This window comes from Podarcis raffonei, chromosome 11 (assembly GCF_027172205.1).
Source record: "Podarcis raffonei isolate rPodRaf1 chromosome 11, rPodRaf1.pri, whole genome shotgun sequence".
In the NCBI taxonomy this organism is placed as follows: Eukaryota; Metazoa; Chordata; class Lepidosauria; order Squamata; family Lacertidae; genus Podarcis; species Podarcis raffonei.
In genome coordinates this window covers 6,832,776-6,857,608 of record NC_070612.1, presented here as the reverse complement: position 1 = coordinate 6,857,608, position 24,833 = coordinate 6,832,776, and the positions used below count along the sequence as shown (strand labels likewise).

General features: G+C 44.3%; 1 protein-coding gene across 2 annotated transcripts in view; it reads right to left on the bottom strand.

Moving 5' to 3' along the window:
• Positions 1-24,833, bottom strand: part of PIK3C3 (phosphatidylinositol 3-kinase catalytic subunit type 3) — a 110,633-nt gene that overhangs the window by 67,099 nt on the left and 18,701 nt on the right. For both annotated transcript variants that reach the window (XM_053408070.1, XM_053408071.1), the window contains 12 exons: positions 24,054-24,140; positions 22,470-22,565; positions 19,364-19,435; positions 18,175-18,279; positions 16,543-16,635; positions 15,205-15,390; positions 13,286-13,440; positions 12,864-12,954; positions 11,713-11,780; positions 7,396-7,501; positions 4,431-4,547; positions 2,293-2,424 (listed from right to left, as the gene is read on the bottom strand). In XM_053408070.1, the coding sequence (XP_053264045.1) occupies positions 2,293-2,424; positions 4,431-4,547; positions 7,396-7,501; positions 11,713-11,780; positions 12,864-12,954; positions 13,286-13,440; positions 15,205-15,390; positions 16,543-16,635; positions 18,175-18,279; positions 19,364-19,435; positions 22,470-22,565; positions 24,054-24,140 (1,308 nt within the window). The remainder of the gene's footprint in view (positions 1-2,292; positions 2,425-4,430; positions 4,548-7,395; positions 7,502-11,712; positions 11,781-12,863; positions 12,955-13,285; positions 13,441-15,204; positions 15,391-16,542; positions 16,636-18,174; positions 18,280-19,363; positions 19,436-22,469; positions 22,566-24,053; positions 24,141-24,833) is intronic.

Sequence of the window (24,833 nt, the reverse complement as noted above, 5' to 3'; positions counted from 1 at the left end):
TGCTGTTGATTTTTTTCTATCTTTATTTTAGACATTGTGATTTACATGGAAATTGTTCAGTCTGGTTTTGCATTTCTTCATGTTTTAATGTACCGTATAGGACTACTGTCAGGGAACTGCCATCAGTACTGGAGGGAGAGCGCGAAAGCCAGAGGGATTCCAGAGGGCGTCCAGGGATCGGGAGAAGCAGCCCATCTTCTGGGGAAGAAAATCAGCGTAGCACCAGTGGAGAAGGGGGGCAGGTGGGGGAAGTGGCGAGGCGGTCCCATGACTCCTGGCCTGGGACCAGCGGGGAGACTAGGGGTCCTCCGTTGCCCACGCCCTCCCTGCGCAGAAGGCTTCCGTGCAGAGAGGGTAGGCGGAGACTAGGCGTCAAATAACTTCTTTGCTGGAAGAAGTTTAAGAAACGCCCACTCACGGATTCTGCCAGCGACTGAGTCAGCCACGGGCGAGTGGCTGTCCGGACAGAGGAGGTTCACTTTGGCAACCCAGCCAGGTGTTTCCACCCAGCCAGGAAGATAGGCACCTGCTTACGGACAAGCAACCCCCTTAGGAACCATTACAACTACTTTCGTTATGTTGCAGTTCTGTGTTTTTTTTCATGTTGTAAGTTGCCTTGAGCACTGTGGAAAGGCAACATACAAATAAATAAATAAATGTATATATGTATGTATGTATGTATTTATGGGCGCCGCCTTGGGTTCCAGGAAAGGTGGGGTAAAACGCGAGGAAAATAAATAATATTTGCACAGGAGAAAACGAACGAACTCAGAAGTACATCAGCTTCTGTGTGCATCCAATATACCCCCTATCATCTCAACAGTACTCGAAAGGGCGAAATAAAACAAGTGGCACTGAACTGAAACCTAAAAAATATGCTAAGGGGAAGGATAGCTTTAAAGCAATTAGCTGCCCTTCCTAATTAACTTAGTGAAAATGGCAACTCTGTTTAAAATGTCCTTTCCAAAAAGACCTGATTTGTTTAGCTGGCAATTCGTCCCTCGTGAAAAGGATGGGAATGAAACCAATTAGCCTCTGAAAAATAAATATAGTTATCTTTTTTTTTTTTTTTACATTATCCAGCATCCTTATTCTCTGTCGCTGAGTCTCAAACAAAAAAAAGATATAGGCTTGCTTGCCCACATCCTTGCACAACATATCAAGGGTGAGGTAAGAGTACCACACAGAGGCCCAAACAGACATGGGCCTCATTTCTGCTGTCTTCCCCCAACCCTTACTAAGGCCGTACACCTTTGCACCATTCATTTAAAGCACCAGGGTACCATTTTGAAAAATCATGGCTTCCCACAATGAATTATGGGAGCTGCAGTTTGTTAATGGCGCAAGGAGTTGATAGGCAATCCCTATTCCCTTGACAGAGCTACAGTGAAGAGAAACTGAATGCCAGACCACTCTGGGAACTGTAGTTTTGTAAGGGGAACCGGGATCTCCTAACAACTACGGATCCCATAATCCCTTTATCTCCTACTTCCTCATTCGTCAACAGCACCACCAACTTTACAGTTGCCGCTTAGGGCCATTTGTCTCCAAGCCCTTTGATCTCCTACTTTTAAGGCTCACCAGTTTATGGGAGATGATAGGTCTGGAATGCTTTCTAGTGATAATGTGTCAGCCAGCTGCTCCGACTCTGCTTCCTCCTCCTCTTCTCCCATTATTTCTCAACTTTTCTGCTCATCTTCCTCTGAGCTGTGACCTCCCTCAAACCCCTATTGTGATTCGGAACTGTCTTCTTCTCTGGAAAGGTCAGGATGAGGATGTGGTCTCCACCATTCCTCCTTGGCCCAGTCCCTGAGAGTTCATTTCTGAAGCAGTTCCTTTAAGAAAAGGGCACATCCTGTACCCCAACAGGCCTCAAATATGCCGGCTCCCACCTCCGAGCCCCACTTCTTAAATCTTCCTAAAAGTGCCTTATTAAATCTTCTTAAATGAGCCTAACCCCAGCCCTTCTTGCAAAAAAGAAAGATTCTCTCCAAGTGCACAAACTCACAGAATCACAGAACTGTAGATCTGAGAGGTTCATTCAGCTGAACCCCTTACAATGCAGGAAGAACAGCTAAAGGATTCCTGGCAGATGGCTATCCCACCTCTGTTTAAAAAACCTCCCCCATGAAGGAGAACACACCATCTTCCGAGGGAGTCGGTTCTAGTGTGCAAGCATAAGCTAGCAAGCTTTACCAGAGAACGCTAAAACAACAACAACCAAATCCTGGTTGACATGCTGGAATCCCACTCACGGAACATGGACAACAGACAAGACGGTAGGTGATTTACCTTGAACAGTGTCGCTTTCTCCGGGATTATCCCTCGGATTTTCACCTGAGGTTCCAGGGGCAGGGGAATGGGCTCAAAATCTGATAGGGTCATCTTCTCATTGTCTGCCAGGAGTGCCTGCAACCTCTCGTTCTAAAAGCAGAGCAGGGGGAAGGAAGGAACAACATGACTTACTGAACCACGTGCTAATGCCAACCACTCCAAAACCGAAAACATGGACTAGGAGCTGTTAGAATTCCTGCTCCATGATTGCAGTCATGGGTTGTCTATCAAATGACGGTGTATGTTTTGACTCCACAAAGTGGGAAGTGACGGAGACAGGATGTTTGTGTTACTGTGTTCCATGAAGTGGGACTATTGTCCTTTGTTTATTTCTCTTTGCTGTCTGATGCTAGAGAGAGAGGCAGCCATGTTGCAGTGTCCGTGTGTGTTTATATGTAAATAAAGTAGATTAGCCAAAATGCTGAGTTGCTGGGGTCTGTCACGCAAACTGCGAACATTCTGCAGATCCCTAAGTGTGCTGATGTCTGTTGGCATTGGTCACTGTGATGTTCGGGCTGAAGAAAGCTTTAGAAGCTCCCGAATGATCGACCAGGAGGGAGGGAACATGCCAGTCGGGGAGGTGTCTCTGCCAGGGTCCTACTTGAGTGTCGGACAAGCTCCTGACAGGAGCTGCAGCATGTAGTCTAACTCGTGAATGGAGGAAGGGAGCCAACTGCAATGTAGCTTGTTCATCAAATGTAGCTTGTGGGCAAACTCACAAAGACAGAAAGAGAGAGAAATCGATGAAAGTAGGTTCAAATGTGCCTGCTAATGGTTTGTCCATCGCATGTTGTTGTTGTTGTTTATTTAACAAAGTAATCATCATACATAAATAAGAATAAACATGTGCACCCCATTACCGAGACCATTCCATTGTAACTATCCAAATTTGAACACCTCTTGTGATGGTTTGACCCCTTTCTGTTTTAACAGTACAAATTCTACAAACACACTCAATATCTCCTCAGAACCATTTCTCCTGCATATTCCCTGTCTTACCTTAATGTCACATGTTAATTTATCATTAATAGCTATATACCACACTTCTCTATACCACTGATCTATTATTTTATGTTCTCCTTGTCCCTTCCACTCCCTAGCTGTCATAATTCATGCAGCTGTCGATTGATTGGCGTGGCCTTTCATTAAACGTTCTCCGCAAAGCAGCTGGAAATCGACACATACATGCACACAAACACACACACCCAAAAATTCAGCACTGGGTGCAAAATCGTAGCTTCTAGAAGAAGAAAGATTAAGCAGGTTTCTAGTCCTTATCGCTACAAATACATGTGGGCAATGACTATTATTTCCAATAAAGATTTTTTTGTTAGCATTTCTGTCATTCTTACTGTTTACTGGCGGAGAAGGCAGTCTATGCTAAAAATCAGAATTCAGATTGGTTGCTCCAAGGCTGGGGAAGGTGCAAAGTTCCCCAGCCTGGGTATTTGGTGCAGTCATGTGGCAGCACAAATAAAATGTGGAAATTAACAGCAATGGAAACAGAATAAACAGCCGTGTGAATGTAGCCTATGGCTCCGAGTTCCAAACTACACATTCTGTCACAAGGAACTCTCATTAAAAGAGGAACACATTTGCAATGAGAAACACAAGTATGGACAAAATGGCTTTTTGGGGGGGGGTGAATATAGATATTTGTATATAAGTAAAAAATAGGTAAAGGACGCCTGACAGTTAAGTCCAGTCGCAAACGACTCTGGGGTTGTGGCGCTCATCTCGCTTTACAGGCCGAAGGAGCTGGTGTTTGTCCGCAGACAGTTTTTCCGGGTCATGTGGTCAGCATGACTAAGCCGCTTCTGGCGAAACCAGAGCAGTGCATGGAAACGCCGTTTACCTTCCCGCCGGAGCAGTACCTATTTATCTACTTGCAGTTTTTTGGCGTGCTTTTGAACTGCTAGGTTGGCAGGAGCTGAGACGGAGCAATATATATATATATATATATATATATATATATATATATATGTATGTATGTATCTGTGTATCATCTCTCTCTCTCTCTCTCTCTCTCTCTCTCTCTCTCTCTCTCTATGTGCATGTATATCTGTATGTATCCCTATACAATTCTGCCATTTTACCTTTTTTTTACGATTGCCACTTTCACGCTGCACTGCTTTCATGAGATGAACGAGTCGATCTACAAACGTCTGCTGGGCCGCCAGCAAAGACCGCATCACCCTGACAGACTTATCACCCTGCGTTAAATTAGAAGGCGGAAAAAAGAAGGAGAAGGAGAAAAGAATTAGTTCTCTCTGCTGTAATTATTTTGCCTTGAGTGGAGCTCTCGGCAATCACGGCTCTCGGAGCGAGCGGATAATAAACACCGACATTCGCTAAAAAAAAAAAAAAAGGAAGTTTCTCCCGGGCAATCCCCCCGCCCTCCCCAGCCCTCCATAAAATGCAATCAAAGTTCTCTGTAGCAGGTAGTTGGTTCCCTGACCTTTCAGGGCTTTTTTGTTTTGTTTTTTTGTACAACTGCGCCAACAACAATCATTCTGGAGGTGAGGACTTATGTGACACGAGTCAATTTATACAGCAGAGGGGAAGGGAGGGAGGAGAGACCCCCAGAGCCCTGATGAATGAGAACTCCAAACAAGCACAAGGCTCTTTTCAGGGATGACGACGATGATGATGATGATGTTTAGTATTAGTGTACCACCTTTCAACTGAAGACCATAGGGTGGTTCAGAACACTAACAAAATGCAAAATGAGAACTGCACTTTCAGTTTACAGTGGTAGCTTGGTTCTCAAACGCCTTGGTACTCAAACAACTTGGAACCCAAACACTGAAAAACCTGCAAGTAAGTGTTCCGGTTTGTGAGTGTCACGCTTCTGATTTGAGTGCCACATTTCTGTTTTGAGTGTTACGCTGAGGTCTGTCTGTTTTTGCTATTTATTTCGCGTTTTTGTGGCTCTTTTCTGTTTTGTTTTTGTGACAGTGCGGAACCCAGTTCAGCTACTGATTGACTGATTGTGTGACGGCAGTACATTGCTTATTACTTTCATTTTATGGCTCAGTGGTCACGTTAGAGAGTAAAATTCATGTTAAATTGCTGTTTTAGGGGTTGTTTTTCAAAGTCTGGAACGGATTAATCCATTTTGCATTACTTTCTATGGGAAAGCGCACCTTGGTTTTGGAACGCTTTGGTTTTGGAACGACTTCCGGAACGGAGTAAGTTTTAGAACCAAGGTACCACTGTACTTTTAAAGAGCACCATTCACAGAATTTCTAATTGCACGAATCCAGCCTTGAGTTCCTGTTATTTATGAGGGTCCCAATGCAAAGTCTTACAGCATCGTGTTGTTGTTTTTCCTCAGAAAGTCTTGTTCTATGGTTTAGGCTCCAAGAAACTAAAACACAAATTGCTCGCACAGTGTCATCACTATGGATTTCTGCTCCAGGCGAAGAACAGTACTTTTCTTAATCTGTGCAACAGCCTGCTATTCTTAAAATATTGTGCAGCCAAATAAATAATATAGAGAAGCATTTAATGTTTCCAAGGAAAGCATGGAGCAAAATGACTTCTTGTCCCGAATGGGGAATTTGCCTTAGATGACCCCTGTGGTTGAAAGCAAGTGTGATGTTTATCACAGTGCACTTTGTTTGCTGAAGTATTAAGAATCAGAGAAGGAAAGGGGGGGGGAGAGAGAATTTAACCCAGGGTTGTGGCAGGTGTTTTACAGAAACAGATGGGCATAATTCCAGTTACAGATAGGTAGCCGTGTTGGTCTGCCATAGTCAAAACAAAACAATTTTTTTTCCCTTCCAGTAGCACCTTAAAGACCAACTAAGTTAGTTCTTGGTATGAGCTTTCGTGTGCATGCACACTTCTTCAGATACACTGAAACAGAAGTTGCCAGATCCTTCTATTTAGTGAGAAGGTGGGGAGGGGTATTACTCAGAAGGGTGGTGGGAATGGGTGATTGGCAGATAGCTGTGATGAGCCTGTTGACGACTCTTAACGACTGCAATAGGTCTTACAGGAAAAAGCAAGGGGTTTCTCATTATACATGACAAAGCCATTTTTCACCTTCTCACCCCTTGCTTTTTCCTGCAAGACCTATTGCAGTCGTTAAGAGTCGCCAACAGGCTCATCACAGCTATCTGCCAATCACCCATTCCCACCACCCTTCTGAGTAATACCCCTCCCCACCTTCTCACTATATAGAAGGATCTGGCAACTTCTGTTTCAGTGTATCTGAAGAAGTGTGCACGAAAGCTCATACCAAGAACTAACTTAGTTGGTCTTTAAGGTGCTACTGGAAGGAAAAAAAATTTTTTTGTTTTGAGATGGGCATAAGTAAACCAAAATATTTATTTCTATACTTTACTAACAGTACTTCCAACTGTTAGCTTAGAAGCTTTTCCTTCTTTGCAGTTAACATAATGGAGAGTGTCAAATGTTTGGTCTAATGAGTAAAAGAGAGAGAGGTGAACTTCTTTCTATTCACTTTCTCCAGGAATAATTTTATACACTTCTATCGTGACCAGGGTCAGATTTAGGTTTGAGGAGGCCCTAAGCTACTGAAGGTAATGGGGCCCTTTATATGTCCAGCTGTCCTTTGTCAACAACAATTTTTCTCTGTTTTTGTGTTGAATATATGCTATGTGGTAATTTATGGACCTAATAGTGATATTTTAGGGAGCAGGCTAGCAGGCGTGGTCCATTGCTTACATCACAGGAGTCTACAAAACACTGTTGCTGTATGTAGGTTTTATTTAATTTGTTTTTATCTTATATTTTGGAAATGTACATCCAGTTTTTTTTCCTTTAATTTTTTTGGGGGCCCTAAGAGCGTGGGGCCCTAAGCTATAGCTTGTTTAGCTCATACGTAAATCCAGCACTGATCGTGTCCTCACTTTCCCACCCTTTCTCTACATGAAAAAAAGGCCCAAATGTTGTAATGTGGACTCATACGGATGTTAATCCATCCCCCTGGCCTTCGGGGTTGCCTGTTTTATTGTGGGGTGCACATGCAACCTTTATAATTATGCTCAGATACCCACTAGCCTCCACACGACACAAAACAGTCAATTTCACCTTTAGCAGAGCTTGGCTGAACCTCCTCATGACGTTCAAGTACATCTCGTGAGTTCTGGGGTCTCTCTGCTGGGTGTCCTGGTCTTCACACTCCACAATCACGTACCTTGCATGGAAGATGAGAACGAGTCAGAGCTTAGACTAAAAAGAACACCTTTTTGCCCTGGGCTTTTAATGCCTGAGATATAGATATCTATGAGCCCATCTACATGGTATATCTGAAGCAGTCGTGGCTTGTCACGAAGAATCCTGGGCACTGTTGCAAAGGGTGCTGAGAGTCGTTTAGAAGCCCCTGTTCCCAGAACAGGCTCCAATAAGTTTTGGAAGTGTAAAGAAAAAGAGGGCACTTTTTTCACATGTGGTGGAACAGTAAAATAATTAAAAATTATTGGGAAATAATTTATAATGAAATGAAAAGAATGCTTAAGATAAAGCCACTTCCACCCTACGGAGGACGTGGAGTTGCGGGCTTCATGGCCCCTCCACATGCGCGGCGAGTGGAGGCCAGCCTCCGCGTGATTGGGGGGATTCCAATTGGCCAGTTCAGGGGACGTGGACGTGGCCGGGGATTTCCCTCTTTGCCATGCACCAGCTATTCCTGTTTTTCCCACCCTCCCGTCTGTAAGGTTTTCTTTCCTTGACCTTGCTATGGACCTTTGTTGGTCGCCGTTGAGGGGCCTGGTAGGAATTTTCCCAGTTGGCAAATTGGCATCAGCCACTTGGTTTTTGCCTATCTCATAGCAAATGGTCACAACTTTCTGGGTATTGACAGTTAGGCATTGGAATAGTTCTGTCGATGGAAAGAGGGGAGGTAGCGCCATCACCTGCCCCGCATATTGAAGGGTAGTCCACTAAAGGATTCATAGAATCATAGAATCATAGAGTTGGAAGAGACCACAAGGGTCATCGAGTGACATGGCCCTGTCCAAAGCCTAGGGAGGTGAGGGCCTAAGGCACACCCCCCTATCGGTGACCCCGGGGGAGTTCCTAGTTGATGTGCATCAGCAGGACTCCCCCTACTGGTGGTGAACCCTTCCTGGACTTCAAGTGGATGGGCTGAAGCTGGATAGAGTCGGTTAGGACCAATGCCTAAGCCAATACCACTCATCACCTGTAACCAATAAAGCTGTGGCCTTTTTTAGCCTATTAACCTTAATAATTGTGTCATGTATCATTATTTCCACGGGGAGGGGGGACTTGCCACTCAACCTTTGTTAAAAGACCAGAAGCTTTTTTTTTTTTTACTAGGCATTATAGCTCAAGACTTGCCAAAAGAGAAGAAGAAACTTTTCATATATGCCACAACAGCAGCTAGGATATTGCTAGCCCCAAAATGGAAAAATGACGAGATACCAACGAAAGAAGAATGGCAAGAAAAACTGATGGAATATGCTGAAATGGCGAAGCTAATTGAAGAGACAAAGACAACAGAGACTTTTTAAAAGCCTGGGAACCATCTATGTTGTATCTACAGAAACATTGTAAGGAAATGGACTCACTAGCAAGGTTTGAATAAACACAATTTACAAAACAAAAATAGAAACTACAAACATGGTGTTAGAATGATAAGAACTAAATAATATTTAATTCAGAGAATACAATGTTAAGGCATAACAAAACAGGCAGGAGAAGTCAATATGTAAAGTTGAGGGAAGTCACGGAGTGGGGGGAATTTGGTTTTTTCTTTGTATTTGATATATTACTATGATGAAGATAAAAATGTAAAATTTAATAAAAAATATTTTTTTAAGAAAGGAAAGGAAAAAAGAAATCCCTGTTCCCTTCAGAGAGCTGCCTCTTCCAGTTTCTTTCCTGGGAAGAGGGCCTGAATGTCAAACCACCCTGAGAATTGAATCTCTGGTGAGGGAAATCGAAGCCAATAAAAGACATTCATCTCACAATCTGTACAGGATTGCTTCTTTGTAAAAAATATGGATGTTACGGGTGTCTCTGTGATACAAAAGCACGCACAGAGAGCAGAAACGGGCTCTAGCACTGCAGGGAATTAAAAATTTTCCAGCTTGTGCTTTGCACACTCATAAAACTGAGACTTGGAGCAAAGCTAATACTTTCTAGAGCACAAGGCCCTGCTGTGAAACAGTGGAAGGATTCTGCCTTCTCTGTGCCCCATCAGTATCCTATATGATAGCCACCTAGGTATCCTATATCTCAAGGGCTGTCCCATGGAAGAGGGAGCAAGCTTGTTTTCTCCTGCTCTGAAGGGTAGGACTTGAACCAATGGAGTCAAGTTACAAGAAGGGAGATTCCAGCTAAACATTCGAAAAAGCTTTCTGACGGTAAGAAATGTTTGACAGTGAAACGGTCTCCCACAAGAGGTGGTGGACTCTCCTTCCTCAGCGGTTTTTAAGCAGAGGTTGGGTGGCCATCTGTCATGGATGCTTTAGCTGAGATTCCTGCATTGCAGCGCATTGAACTAGATAACCCTTGGGTCCCTTCCAACTCTAAGATTCTGTTATTTAAAGCAGTACCATACCACTTTAAACAGCCATGCCTTCCCCCAAAGAACCATGGGAACTGCAGGTTGTTAACAGTGCTGAGAGTTTTTAGGAGACCCTTGTTTCCTTTGCAGAGCTACAATTCTCAGAGTGGTTTAGCAATCGTCCCTCCTCACAGGGAACTCTGGGACTTGTGGTTTGTGAGGGGAACAGGGGTCTCCTAGCAGCTCTCAACCCCCTTAACAAACTACACTTCCCAGGATTCTCTGGGGGAAACCATGGCTGTTTAAAGTGGTATGAACTTAAAAATGGTAAGCGTAATGCTGGTGGTCAAAAGAGAGAGAGAGAGAGAGATGGAGAGAGAGAGAGAGAGGTACAAAGACTGTCTCAAGGGAAATCTAAAAAAAATGTAGTATAAGCACCGACAACTGGGGAACACTGGCCTGCGAGCGCTCCAGCCTTCACGAAAGGTGTCATGGGCTTTGAAGACACTCAAACACAGGACGAAAGGGAGAAATGAGCTAAGAGGAAGGCACACTTGGCAAACCCTCACCATGATCAACTCCCACCCAGAAACCTAACCTATATCATCAGTGTGGAAGAACGTGTGGATCCAGAATTGGCCTTGACAGTCACTTACGGACTCACTTTTAAAACCACGTTTATTGAAGACAATCTTACTCCGCTATGAGTGATCGCCAAAGAAGATACTGTTTTAGATGGGGGCTCAGTGTATCTCCAGACTGAACTCCTCTCTCTCCAGAGCCTTTCAAAATAAGGCTTTTTGTATCTATAGCTCCTTTCGCCCTTCTCTGTATCCCAGCCACAGATTACAAATCAAACTCCAGGTTTTCATCAAGGGTTAGTACATCCAAACACCCCTTTGATTATTTCCAACTCCTGCTGAGGCTGGTCGGGCAAAACACACCATTGATCAGCAGACGCGAGGATTTATAGCTAAGTCTGCCAGAACTGTAGCTGTTGACATTCAGATTTTGGCACTGAGAAATGGAGGAGTCTGGATAGAGGAAAGTGTGTATTTGTGGGGTGGGGGAAGTATAATAATAAACTGGCCAATTCTGTCACCAAGGAAGCAGAAAGTGTTTGGGGTAGGGAGCCATGAATATGGGGGGGGGTGTGGAAAGCCCCTGTTTATAGACTGATATCTCTACACAAGAACCAACGCTTTAAAAAAATAAAAAATACAGCATGAGGTACATTGTGGAATGACACCTTCTTTTGACTACTATGCATTCAATGGATCACAACTGGGATTGTTCCTGTTATATTTTCCCTTTGTTGTGACTTGTTGGTGTTTTTTTATTATTATTATTATTATTATTATTATTATTATTATTATTATTATTATTTTATTTGTTGGTTCAACCCAGTCAGATGGGTGGGGTACAAGTAATTTTTAAAATCATCAACATTACTGGTATTATCCCCCCGCCCCACTCTAATTCATTTGTAACTGAAAATCAATAAAACACATTTTTTAAAGAAAAGTGGTCAGAAATCTTTCCTGGGGGCAGACTGAGCACCCAGACTAAGTCTGAGGGAGAAACAGCAGGTCTAGAGCACCTTTCTGACCTCCCCTAAAGGTCTGTGTTTAGGGAATTCAGAAGTGGCAAACTATGGTATAAGAAACATGATGCAAACACTCAGCTTTCCTGAGGTTGAGGGGTCTAGGTTTGGTCAATGTCTGGGCTGAGTGGGGGATAAGGGCGAGGAATACTAAGCAGGGGTGAAAACGGACAAGCTTTTGCTCTCCATCGTCTTGCTGGTCCCACTTGCCAGGAAGCTAGAGCAGCAACTGTTTCCGGTGCACAAAGGCATCAACCCCCTTTTCTGCACTTACCAATACAAGTAGTTTGCCAGTGTGGAATTCTTGCAGGCTCGCGAGATCAAGAACGTGCAAAGGTCTTGCTGAAAGTACAGGGAAACGTCGCTTAAAGGTTGTGAAACGGAGAAGGACCTTTACGTCTTTGAAACACACAAACAGCTCTTTGGGATATTTATGTGATGGATATGTGCCACTCTGCTTTCTCCTAGGTAGAGAAAGCTGGAGGGGGAAAGTCACACACACACAAACACACACACACAAACAAACACAAAGGTCAGGTTCAAACATAACACCGGTCACAGTTTGGCACTAAAGAAAGCAATGTTGTGCTCAGAAACTCCCTGGATAAGGGATACCTAATGCCTTACATGCTATACAGTGGTACCTCAGGTTACATACGCTTCAGGTTACAGACTCCGCTAACCCAGAAATAGTGCTTCAGGTTAAGAACTTTGCTTCAGGATAAGAACAGAAATTGTGCTCCGGAAGTGCGGTGGCAGCAGGAGGCCCCATTATCTAAAGTGGTGCTCCAGGTTAAGAACAGTTTCAGGTTAAGTACGGACCTCCAGAACGAATTAAGTACTTAACCCGAGGTACCACTGTAATGCAAACTGTATGAAACCCCTAGGAAAAATATTTAGAGAAAAAGTTAGCAGAGGTAGCTCAGCAATAAGGATAGGATTAAATATTTGCTGTCTGGTTCGGACAGGTTTGCGATGTCTAATATTCACAGTGAAGGTTGCTCAACTTAGGTTTCCCTTGTTATTTAAGATTCTGGTTTTTTATGCATGTTTTCTTTATTGCATAGGTCAACAGAATTTCCCCTCCCTCTCTGCACCTGCCCTCTAAATCTGTTCTAAGGCTTTCCCCAACCTTTGGGGGCAGACTTGGAGTACATGGGGAGAGGAGAGGGCAGGGAACTTCCATCACAGAAATGGAAATCCTTGCAACTAGTCGAACTATTTTGTTGGAGATTGCCCTCTGAAACCCAAAACCTTTGCAAAGTAGGCCACAGTATAATTCAGGTGGGGTTGAGGCCAATGTAGCTCACAAGAAGCTGCTCTGAGAGATCGTGGTGGAGCTCAGAATTGAAAACCGGAACCTCCCCAGCTCCAATAGAGCCCATTCTCTTAAAACATAAGGGTTCCTGTCAGTATTTTACTCACCTCAAGGTTTTCGCTGTCAGCAGGCTCCTTTGATTTTGCTGCAGAAGGTGGGGAGGAGATGAGAGGCAAGGGGCTCGTGATGATCTGAGAGCTGAGAGGAGAATGGAAATACATGGATTTTAAGGCCTCTTTCTCATGGGAGGCTGTCTTAACCCAAGGCAGAACCTTGAGTCCATGCAGTCTAGTATATTTTATTCTTCTTCTTATTTTGGGGGGGGGGGAGAACCTCAGGTCCCGAGGGGCCACATGAGGATCCCCAGCCCCCTCTATAAGGTTCCTGGGAATCTTCTCAGGCTGAACATGCTCCTCCTCGGTCACATCTGCTATCCCCAGGAAGACAGGATGCAAAACTATGCAGTCTAGAAAGTTGAGTAGGCAAGACTCCCCACTCCCCTATGGACCTCCAGTAGTCTCTCGCCTACCTGTCTATTTCTGCAGGATTGGCCCCAGACGTCGCCATGCTTTCCGTCATGGATCCCTGACTGTCTTTCTTCGTAGGTTCCAACCCATTCTTGATGTCGTCAAAGTTTTCGTACTTCAAGGCCTGGACCAGCTGGAGCAGATACATCAGGAGATCCTGAATAAGGAAGAGGACAACAGCGGTCTGTTAAGCTGCCGGGATCCCAGGATTTTTGGAAGCTAACCTATCTTGCTTATTTACTTGCTTCTTTCTCTGTGTGTTTAGGTAAAAAGTGCTTGTGCAGTTGGGTTTCCCAATGGTGCCTTCGGTTGGCCACTATGAGAACAGCATGCTGGTCTAGATGGGACGTTGGTGTGATCCAGATGTTGTTGGACTACAACTCCCATCATCCCTGACCGCTTTCCATGCTGATGGGAGCTGGTGTGAATTACAATTTGCATCATTTGGAGGGGACCTTTTAAGCCACCCTTCCATTAGGCAACTACACCAGCTACAATCAATGGAGTGCAACATCAAAACGATCAAACCTCATTGCACTCAGACATAGGGCTAGGGCATTTTAAAACCAGCATTGGGCACACGGCTCAATCGTTGGACACATGGCCCAACTGTCCTAACCCAACAGCTCACATTTTAATGTCTAAACACCACTCTGAAGAAAAGTATGTCTTCAGAGCTTGTTCCACAGAAGGCAGCAATGTAGCTCACCCTGGAACTAAATTCCATAAATATTGAAAATTAGGAAAGGGGTGGATGAAAGAGGATGGATGCAGTGAGGGAGATGAAAAAGGGAAGGAAGAGGGTGGGGAGGAAAGAGAGGGGGAAGGGAGAAAACACATACAGTCGTACCTTGGAAGTCAAACAGAATCCATTCTGGAAGTCCGCTCAACTTCCAAAATGTTCAAAAACCAAATCACGGCTTTTGATTGGCTGCAAGAAGCTCCTGCAATAAATCAGAAGCTGTGGAAGCCCCGTCAGACATTCGTCTTCCAAAAATAGTTCGCAAACCACTTCTGGGTTTGTGGCATCCGGGAGCCAAAACTAAGCTGTTCGAAAACCAAGATGCGACTGTACTGGGATAGTTCAGTCGGTACAGCATGAGACTCTGACACTCGGGGTTGTGTGTTTGAGCCCCACGTTGAGTGAAAGATACCTGCATTGTAGGGGGTTGCACCCCCGCCCATCAGATGTCAAGGAGATAAATAACTGCACAACTTTCAGCAGACATCTGAAGGCAGCGCTGTATAGGGAAGTTTTTAATGTCTGGTGTTTTATTATGTTCTTATAACTGTTGGTAAGCTGCCTGGAGTCAGATGGGCAAGGTACAAACAAACAAACAAAATGATCCTTGTGGTCCTTTCCAACTCTACGTTTCTATGATCCAGGTGTGGTACGCTGGTTTGACATCAACTGATAGGAAGTGCCTACAGAGGGTGGTGAATACAACAAAAGATATTATGGGCTGTCCCGTGAATCCAGAGAGTGAGGGAAATTCTCAGAGATGATTCACACCCTGGCCAGCACTTTCTTGATCTCCTGCCCTCAGGCAGAAGATATAGAAGCATGATTAGTCGCACCAACAGGGTAAAGAATAGCTTCTATCCGTGGGCTGTTAGGCTGCTGAATGAAAAAATAACAACAGGGCAACTGACTTTCAGGTTTGGTGGGTGTGCGTCAGTAAACAAGGGGAATTAAGACTAAGAGAGCTGAGTGGGGGGTGCTCGTGTAATCTCACTGTATACAAGTTGTACAAGTGACAATAAAGTATTTCAATTTCAAAAAGTATTTCAATTTCAAAAAGTATTTCATTTTCAATTTCAACTTCGATTCTACATGCCAACCTATGGAAAAAGTCAGTCACACATGTCTGGTTGAATCTAACCAGAACGCAGGACAAGTGACAGCGGGGCATTCCCACACCTCGTCGTCTGCCTGCTGCAACCTAGCGACGGCGTAACGCCGGACTGTGGTGTTGGTGAAGTGCGAGGACAAGAGCTCCAGGGAGTCCTCCACGTCCATCGGCTTCCACTTCCCCAGAAGCTCCAGAGCCTGCTTCGCTTCCTGCGGGAGGTACCAGTTGACGCACTTCAAGAACTTTGTCAATGCCTGGAAGACAAAAGCTGCAATCACACAGGGCCTCCTTCCTCCTACTGAACTAGGCATGGCCATTTCCAACTTCATCCCTGCCTTTAAAACAACAGAAGCAACACAGCAATGGCAACCATAAAGGCCCGTGAACAGGATCCAAATCACAGCAGGATCAAAGGCTTTTTTATTGGCTTAGCTGCAATCTCATGCAATGGTCTAAGAGTCGTTGTCGTTTTGTTTCTTTTCTTGTCTAGCTGCCCTTCTTTTTCCTCACTATGCTTTGAGGAGATTTCACCCCTCCCATATCCAAGAATCTGCTGATGTTCTCTGCTGATTCTTCAGAGAGGAGGGGCAGTTTCTGCTCTCTACTTATTCCGCTCCAGCCTCACATCAAAGTGTCGGGGAGAGAGAGAGACTGAGTGTTAGAGAGAGATCGTGTGTATAGATAAGGTTGCTGCTAAGAGCAGCTGCAGACACTCAGTGCAGTTCAGTATTTTCAGTTTAGACCTCATTTAGCTCTGTATATAGTTGTGTATTATAGTTGTAGATAGAATAAAGAAGATATTCTACAGAGCTGCTCTCCAAGTCGTTTATGCTCTGCTGTACTCTGCTATACTCTGCTGTGTGACGACTGTCTTCTTGTGGAAGTGAATCCGGTGCTCACAACTCTAAGCTGTGAGTCCACAGCACTTTGACCTGTTCCTGTGCAGAAGGTGGTCTCTGGAAGTGCTACCCAGCTTCAATCCCGAGGTGGAAAGCCTATAGACTACAGGGGCCGTGGTAGGATATTCAGCCTTTCACATGGTTGCAGGATAGCAGAACGTGCAGAACAACAGAGTATTTAAAAATATTTCAAACTGCACACATCCACAGAGGGAGGAAGGAAGGATTTTTAAAAACACCCACCCACACCCAGACACATGTTTCCATGTTTTGATGCCTGCAGCATTAAAACGCACAGTGGTACCTCTAGTTACAGACTCAATCCATTCTGGGGTGCCGTTCACACCCTGAAAAGTCCATAACTAGAGTACCGCTTCTGCGTTCACATGCGGCGCCATACAGAGCTTCTGCACACGCGTTTGCAAGCCAAAAAGACGCAACATGAACCCAACGCAACACGAGTTATGACTGTAATTATAAGAATATAAATTTAATTCGGGCACTCACCTTTTCCTGATGAGTGAGATAATATCGGAATTTCCACACGAGGTCCTGCTCTTCATAAGTCAGCTGCTTCGTCGGTGGATAGCTTACGATGATCTAAATAAAAAGGCACTTATGGGTTTCTTTTATTTGGACCAAAGGGGTGGGGTGTTGTGCATCTTAAGCACACAAACACCAAACCTCTAAAACAATACCTATTAATAACATGGAGGAGGTCAGAAGTGCCTCCTCATCTTCTGCCTCATTTGTTTTTATTTATATACTGCTAATTCCTAAATAAAATATCAACACAGTACACAAACCCATACAATAAAGAAAAATGAAAAGTTAAAATCAGAAGCCAGTTTTTATTATTGTGGAAAGGTGTATTCTTAACTTACCCATATAAGCCTGACAAAAAAAAAAGAAAATTTGAGAACTTCACTTTCAGTTTACAGTGGCACCTTGGTTCTCAAACGCCTTGGTACTCAAACAACTTGGAACCCCAAACACTACAAACCCAAAAGGAAGTGTTCTGGTTTGCGAACCTTTTTTGGAAGCCGAACATGCTCCGTTTTGAGTGTCATGCTTCTTATTTGAGTGCCACACTTCCATTTTGAGTGTTACACTGAGGTCTGTCTGGTTTTGCTATTTATTTTGCATTTTTGTGGCTCTTTTTATTTTTTTGTGTGACTGTGTGGAACCCAGTTCAGCTACGAATTAATTGATTCTGTGACTGCAGGACATTGTTTACTGCTTTCATTTTATGGATCCATGGTCTCGTTAGAGAGTAAAATTCATGCTAAATTGCTGTTTTAGGGGTTGTTTCTATGGAAAAGGGTGCCTTGGTTTTGGAACACTTTGGCTTTGGAACGGACTTCCAGAACAGATTAAGTTTGAGAACCAAGGTACCACTGTTTAAGAACCGGGAACCTTCTGTTTTTCAGCCAAACAAAAGCTGCATTGGCAGCTACTTCCTTCTGCTATTGGCTCTCTTTGCACCAATTAGCCCCTCTTCTTATGAACACTTGATCTGGACATGTAGGAGAAGACTATCTTGAGCATTCTCCCTCCACCCCAACTGCTTTCAGGCTGCTCCTTAGTCCTATCACCAGGGTCTTATCTCAGGTGGCCCCTTGAAGCTGATACTTCAGTTCAATTGTATTCTACATCCAAATAAACTGATGTCACAGCTCCAACATCTCCGATATCAAGGCTACCGAGACACCAGAGAAAAGCTGGTGCTGGATCTGCAATCAGCTGGCAAAATGTGGCTGAAGAACAACGTGGTTTGATGCAATGATTGCAAACCATAGTTTGGGCTAACTTTGAAGTCAGAATGAACAAACCATTGCCATGCCCTCTGGAGGCTAACCTGAAGGAGTGCTGAGAGGCTGGGAAATGCAAACAGCTAAGGTGCTCTAAACTACAGCTTGCCTGCACTGTTTGGAAGTCTTAACCAAGGTTTAGGTTTGCAAAATGTGGTCAGCACTAGCCATAAATCAGTGTGTGGTGCCTTAATCTGGTCAGTTTGAGAGGGTGAGGCTGAAAATCAGGGTACAGGTAGCACACACAATGTCTTGAGTTTGCATTTCAGGAGCTGCCGGTCAACAATACCCAACATCCGTTCAAAGGTGTGGGAGAACAGCAACATACGTTGAGCTGATCTCGGGTAGCAGCGTTGGGCTTGAGATCGTGGTCAGAAGGCCCGCTTCTTAAACTCCGAGCAAGCTTGTGGTGTTTCCTCTCCACTAGGTTTTCCTTTAGTAAACAAAAGTTAGTTGAGAGAGAAGGAATAAGTGGAAGTTTAAGGAAAAGGAGGGAACATTTTATCATATGTGGTGGGATTGTAAGGTAATTAAAAAAATTTGGGAAATGATATACAATGAATTGAAGAAAATGTTCCATTTAACATTTGTTTAAAAACCCGAAGCATTTTTGTTGGGGATCATAGGGAAAGACCTGCCAAAAAAGTTGAAAAACATTTTCATGTATGTGACAACGGCCGCGAGAGTTCTGGTAGCACAAGGATGGAAGACTGAAGAAACCCCAACTAAAGAATCATGGCAAGTAAAATTGATGGACTATGCAGAACTGGCAAAATTGACATATAAGCTACGGGACAAGGATAACTGTGACTTTAAGGATGAATGGGAACCTTTCAGAAAGTATCTGAAGACGCAACAAAGCGAACTGGACTCCTTGGCAGGTTTTGAATAAACATTCACAATTTTTTTACTGATAATAATCAGCTAAACAGTTTGAGGATCTATACAATTTTGTAACATGCAGAAAATAGCATTATTGGAGAAACCAAAGACTGGAACTGAGGGAAGTCGGGGGGTGGGGTGGGGGGATGGGATCTGTGGGGGGGAGGGGGGAGGGAGGAAAAATGGGGGGGAGAAATAAGGATATGTTTTTGGATAATATGTTTTGTTATAACTTTGAATTAAAAAAAAAATTAAAAAAAGAGAGAAGGAAAATAACCTTGCATTTACGCAACAGTTTATTCCGCTTCCTTAATGTTCCCCTGGTGTTAACTTCTGCATTATATCTGAGTGTTTGCATGACTTTAAAGCCACCTTTAGAAGCTATCTGAAGACAACCCTGTACTGGAAAGTTTTTTGATGATTTATGTTCTACTCTGTTTTTAATATTTTGTTGGGAGCCATCCAGAGTGGCTGGAGCAATCCAGTCAGATGGCTGCCATATAAATAAGAAGATTATGATTACTTATGGGAAATTGAGGCATCCTCATTTGTACATTAAGGTGCATGAATACACACTCCCCATTTCAGCATACCTTTGCCGTTCCACGGACTACGTTGTGCAGAAAAGGACTCACCATAGACATCTGTGGATCTGGAACCTTGACGATCTCAGAGCTCGTTAAAATGGGCGATGACTCATCACCGTCCTAAGTCACAAAGAGAAAGGAACATTAAATCTCTCAGCTGATAAAGATCAACGCAGCTTGTCAAAGGGACTTAATGTGTCCCAGAGACAAGATTTGGAAACTCAGCTCTTAAGCCGCAGTACCTTGAAGAAAGCCACAGCATGGGTGGAATTGAGGAGGAACATGGAAATCTGACCTTGTGGGGAAAGAGACAACACAACAAAGCAATGGAACGGAAAGACATTTTGAAATACGCAATGGCTAGGATTTGTTTTCGAATAATCTAGCAGGTTCATCAGTACACACCCAGGGTCAAGGCTATTTTAAGATATCTCCCTTCCCTTCTGTTTTGAACAGCAAATCCCCAACCTAGGCACATCTTGTTGTGCATTCATGTGCATGCCATCAGAGCAGAAACCACATCTTCCCTCTCCACTTTCATGACACAGAGAGCAGGACTATAGCAGAGCATACAGTCTGTATTCTGGCATTCCTCTGAAGGAGGTCCATAGGGGAGCGCCATACAGAAGGTGATCCCAGTCTATTCCCAGTTACATCAGCCCTGTAAGATAGGCTAGTTTGAGAGAGCGAGAGAGACTGGGTCATCCAAGGCCTGCCCGATTTGCTTCGCTGCTTGACGGGAGATTCGAACTCAAGTGTTCATTTGGGCCCTGCTAGGACCACAAAACCATCAGCTTCAGCAGCAGTTCAGGAGTCACAATAAACCAAAAACAGAGGGACGCGGGTGGTGCTGTGGGTTAAACCACAGAGCCTAGGGCTTGGCGATCAGAAGGTCGGTGGTTTGAATCCCCACGACGGGATGAGCTCCCATTGCACGGTCCCTGCTCCTGCCAACCTAGCAGTTCGAAAGCACATCAAAGTCAAGTAGATAAATAGGTACCGCTCCGGCGGGAAGGTAAACGGCGTTTCCTGCGCTGCTCTGGTTCACCAGAAGCGGCTTAGTCATGCTGGCCATATGACCCAGAAGCTGTACGCTGGCTTCCTCGGTCAGTAAAGCAAGATGAGCGCCGCAACCCCAGTCGTCCGCGACTGGACCTAACAGTCAGGGGTCCCTTTACCTTTAAGACCCAAAACCATCAGCTTCAGCAAGCAGTTCAGGAGTCACAATAAACCAAAAACAGATGGAAACTTCAACCCTCTGCCATCTTGTGCCAGATGCCGGGAACTTTGTACGGAATTTCTGTGACAGTTACATGAGACCAATAGAAGTAAACATATAAAAATAAAAAAAGGTAAAGGACCCCTGGACAGTTAGGTCCAGTCAAAGGTGACTATGGGGCTGCAGCGCACATCTCACATTCAGGCCGAGGGAGCCGTCGTTTGTCCACAGACAGCTTTCCAGGTCATGTGGCCAGCAGAACTAAACCACTTCTGGCACAACAGAAACACCGTGATGGAAACCAGAGCACACAGAAACGCCATTTACCTTCCCGCCACAGTGGTACCTATTTATCTACTTGCACTGGCATGCTTTCGAACTGCTAGGTCAGCAGGAGCTGGAGCAGAGCAACAGGAGCTCACTCCGTCGCTGGGATTTGAACCGCCGACCTTCTGATCGGCAAGCCCAAGAGGCTCAGTGGTTTAGACCACAGCGCATACTTCAGGTTGTCTCCTGAGAGAGACGAATGCCAACCATACCTGAGAACTTTGGATGATGAGATTAAAGGAAACATCATGTCATCGGCATAATAAGATGCTATAAATTACTCAAAGAAGAAAACAGCAATGGTTCTTTAGCCAATGTGAGAATGATAACATTAGTGGACTGTTTGGAATACAAATCCTGGACTGTGTAAAAGCAACCAGAATGAAGAAATATTAAGAAGAGCAGGGTCTCAGATACATTCTGCATCCCCAGATAGTTTAGGGGCATCCATCGTCTGCATCTTATGCAGCTTTGCCTATACGAGTAGTGAAAATAGCATAAATGAAAACTGCATCCCTTTAGTCCAGTTCCCGATCAATATAACGTTTATACAATCATTTTTCTTCTTGTCTGCTTGCTTACTGCTTATTTATTTCTTATCCAACTCTTCTTCACACACTCCTACCCAGCTGAAAACAACAGGAATCTGGAAAGCAGTTACTGACTGGGCAACAATCAACATTCCTACCAAAATACTAGGATACTAGATTTTGTTAAGGGCTGGAGGAAGTTAGGAAGAGGCCAGATCTTCAGTTAGGGTGGGAAACAGCAAGCACTTGATTTAATTGTTTGTCAATATATCTACCAGAAAAAATTATCAGTGGAACCACACACACCCAAGCAAATGCCAGTTATGTCATTTTCAAAGGCGCAATATTGTTATATTACAATGCTTTAAGTTGCTTTTCCCACTCTTTAAATTTCATGTTATGATTATGAAGGTAATGAACATGCCTTACAATTTTGCATCTGTGGTTATAGTTATGCCTCATGCTCTGCCACTCTGGGTTTGCAAATGAGCAAAGTCAAACCTTGAATAGAGACCCAAATTAACGTACATCAATTGATTAATGAAATAATTAATTACTTTAAAAGATGTGTAAGAGCACAACCATGTAACATGGCCCTTGAACATAGCCCATGCATTTTTGTAAAATGCATCCTCTCAAAACCCTCTAATCATTTGAAATAAAAGAGTCCTGCAAAACTTATCTGCACAAGTTTTAAAGTTGTGATGGTGGGGGTGTTTATTAGAAGGGGGGGCTTGTGGGGGAAGGGGGTTGAGGGCAGGAAACAAAGGAGGAAAGCTAGGCTGGTGAATCTGAAGATTGTTAAAATTACTTGCACTTATCAAAATTCTATAAACCTGAAGTGCATCACATGAATGACTGGAACACGCAATCACAAGACAGCTTCTGTGTTTGATTTGCATGCTCACATAAGAGTGTCTGCCACCTGGCAGCTGTGTCTGCTAAACTGTCCTGGAAGGGCGGGGGAATAAGTATTCCACAGCCAGCCCTGACACGAGGGGAAACATGCAAATTTGTTTGCCTGGCGCTTGAGATACAAAGAAAAACAAAAACGTAAAAGCTCGCGAAAGATGCGTACCTTCTCGTAATAAACTATCCCGTATTCTTTGTCATCGCATTTTGCGCAGCGGAATTCAATCATCAGATACATAAAGTTGGAACTGCGCTTCTCACTCTGAAAGCAAAGAGAGAGGGGGGAGGAAGAGATTTAATGCCAGGATAAACTGCACTGAGAAAGGAACACCCGTTGCTTGTGGAAGGGGGAAAGAATGAATTATCTCCTGCGCGGGCAACTTATAGATCAGGTCTCCATGCTTCTGCTGCAGAACCTTAGTTTGTGGTGACCCAAAACAGGGACGGCTAAACTGACTGAAACTTCCAAAGTTGCTACAAGGAAGGGGGTTTTTTGGCGGTGGGAGAAGCACAATGATGGTAGGCTTTAGATGTTATAAAGCATGGAGGTTTGGAGTCTCTGCTTCTCTGTAGACCCACTAATCCCATGTTTTGCGAACTTTGTTCTCCAGTTGTTGCTGAACTGCAACACCCATCGTCCCTGACCACTGGTCCTGCTAGCTACAGATGATGGGCTAGACTTCGACGACAAGTCTAAGAAACACTGCACTAATCTGTTGGGTATTGGGGACCCACTATCAGGTCACAGCTGGATCTAAGTTGGGTTGCAAGAGAAGCACTACAACGCAAATATATGGTAAGAAAGGGGAAGAGGTGGGTCTCCAAATTCATGTGTTGATTAAAGATGGGCCCCTGGTCAGAAAAGACTGGGGACTACTGCACTAAAGTGTCTCCTCTTTTCCAGGCTAAACATACCCAGCTCCTTCAACCGTTCCTCATCAGGCTCGGTTTCCAGACCCTTGATCATCTTGGTTGCCCTCCCCTGCACACGTTCCAGCTTGTCAATATCCTTCTTAAATTGTGACACTCAAAACTGGACACAGTATTCCAAGTATGGTCTGCCTTAGGCAGAATAGAGTGGTACTATCACTTCCTTTGATCTGGACACTAGACTCCTGTTGATGCAGCCTACAATCGCATTAGCTTTTTTTGCTGCTGCATCACATTGTTGACTCATGTTAAGCTTGTGGTCCACCAAGACCCCTAGATGCTTTTCCCATGTACTGCTAGTAAGCCAGGTGTCCCCCATCTTATATTTGTGCACAGAAACTGATCCATTTCCAGCCTTTGAACTGAGAAACCTCAGAGTCCGGAGGGCTAAGTCTTTAATTTAACACCCTAATCATCAAAGTTGCAGTTTTTGGCTCTATAATCAACCCCCAGCCCTTGTTTTTATCCCTCTCTTCCGTTTTATTTTTTAACTTTTTTAGTGCTTCCTCAAGTGCCGCGTCCTGTTGTTTTCATATTGTTTTATCTCGTTAGTTTTATTGCTCTAACTCCCCCATATTGCGAGGCTGCAAGAAGCTGGGCTAGGCTAAGCACCTTGCCAGGCACTGCCAAACGAAAGGTCGTGCCAAACTTTATTAGATACAAGCTATAAATTAAAGAAGAGAAACACCCTAAACATTTGCATGGAGTGCGGGTGGAGACTGGGTGCGCCCCCTGAATTACAGACATCCTGGTGCACCGAGGTTTTTGCATCAGCAAGGCTCGAAAGCTCATTAGAAGCCCAGTGCTCCCTATGACCTACCTCATTGATCATCTCGATCTCCCGAAAGGTCAGTCTGTCCAGCCAGTCGACTTTGACCATGTGGCCTTGTCGGTGAGATTTGGTGAGCTGCCATGGGTGGAAAGAGAAAGAGAGAGGCGTCATTCTGAATTCTGATCACAGAATCGTAGAGTTGGAAGGGATTTCCAAAGGTCATCCACTCCAACTCCATGCAACGCAAGAATTGGTTGTTTTGAAGACAAACGAAAATTGCTTTAAACTAAATATACATGGCATGTATTTCAAGCCTCGGCAAAACAGTTCAGCTGCCTTTATAACAGCCAGCATGTTCCCAAAATTCAGAGCATGTTAATCAAAGGAACTGGGGGGGGGGGAGATAGTTAACCTATTCAGAAAGGTCACAATCCACCTTAAAAAACAGTGTTCAGTCCCAAGGGTTTTGATGGGAGAGGTGCTCAGTGGAATTCCAAGCTTGCTTCCCCAAGAATTAATTACCGCACAGAAAGTGTGCTTAGCATTGCAACGTTGCATGCTCGATCCTCTTTCTGGAATCCATGAGACTGAAGGTGGGGGTAAAGGTAAAGGTAAAGGTACCCCTGACCATTAGGTCCAGTTGTGGCTAACTCTGAGGTTGCGATGCTCATCTCGCTTTATTGGCCGAGGGAGCCGGCGTACAGCTTCCGGGTCATGTGGCCAGCATGCCTAAGCCGCTTCTGGAGAACCAGAGCAGCGCACGGAAACGCCGTTTACCTTCCCGCCGGAGCAGTACCTATTTATCTACTTGCACTGGTGTGCTTTCGA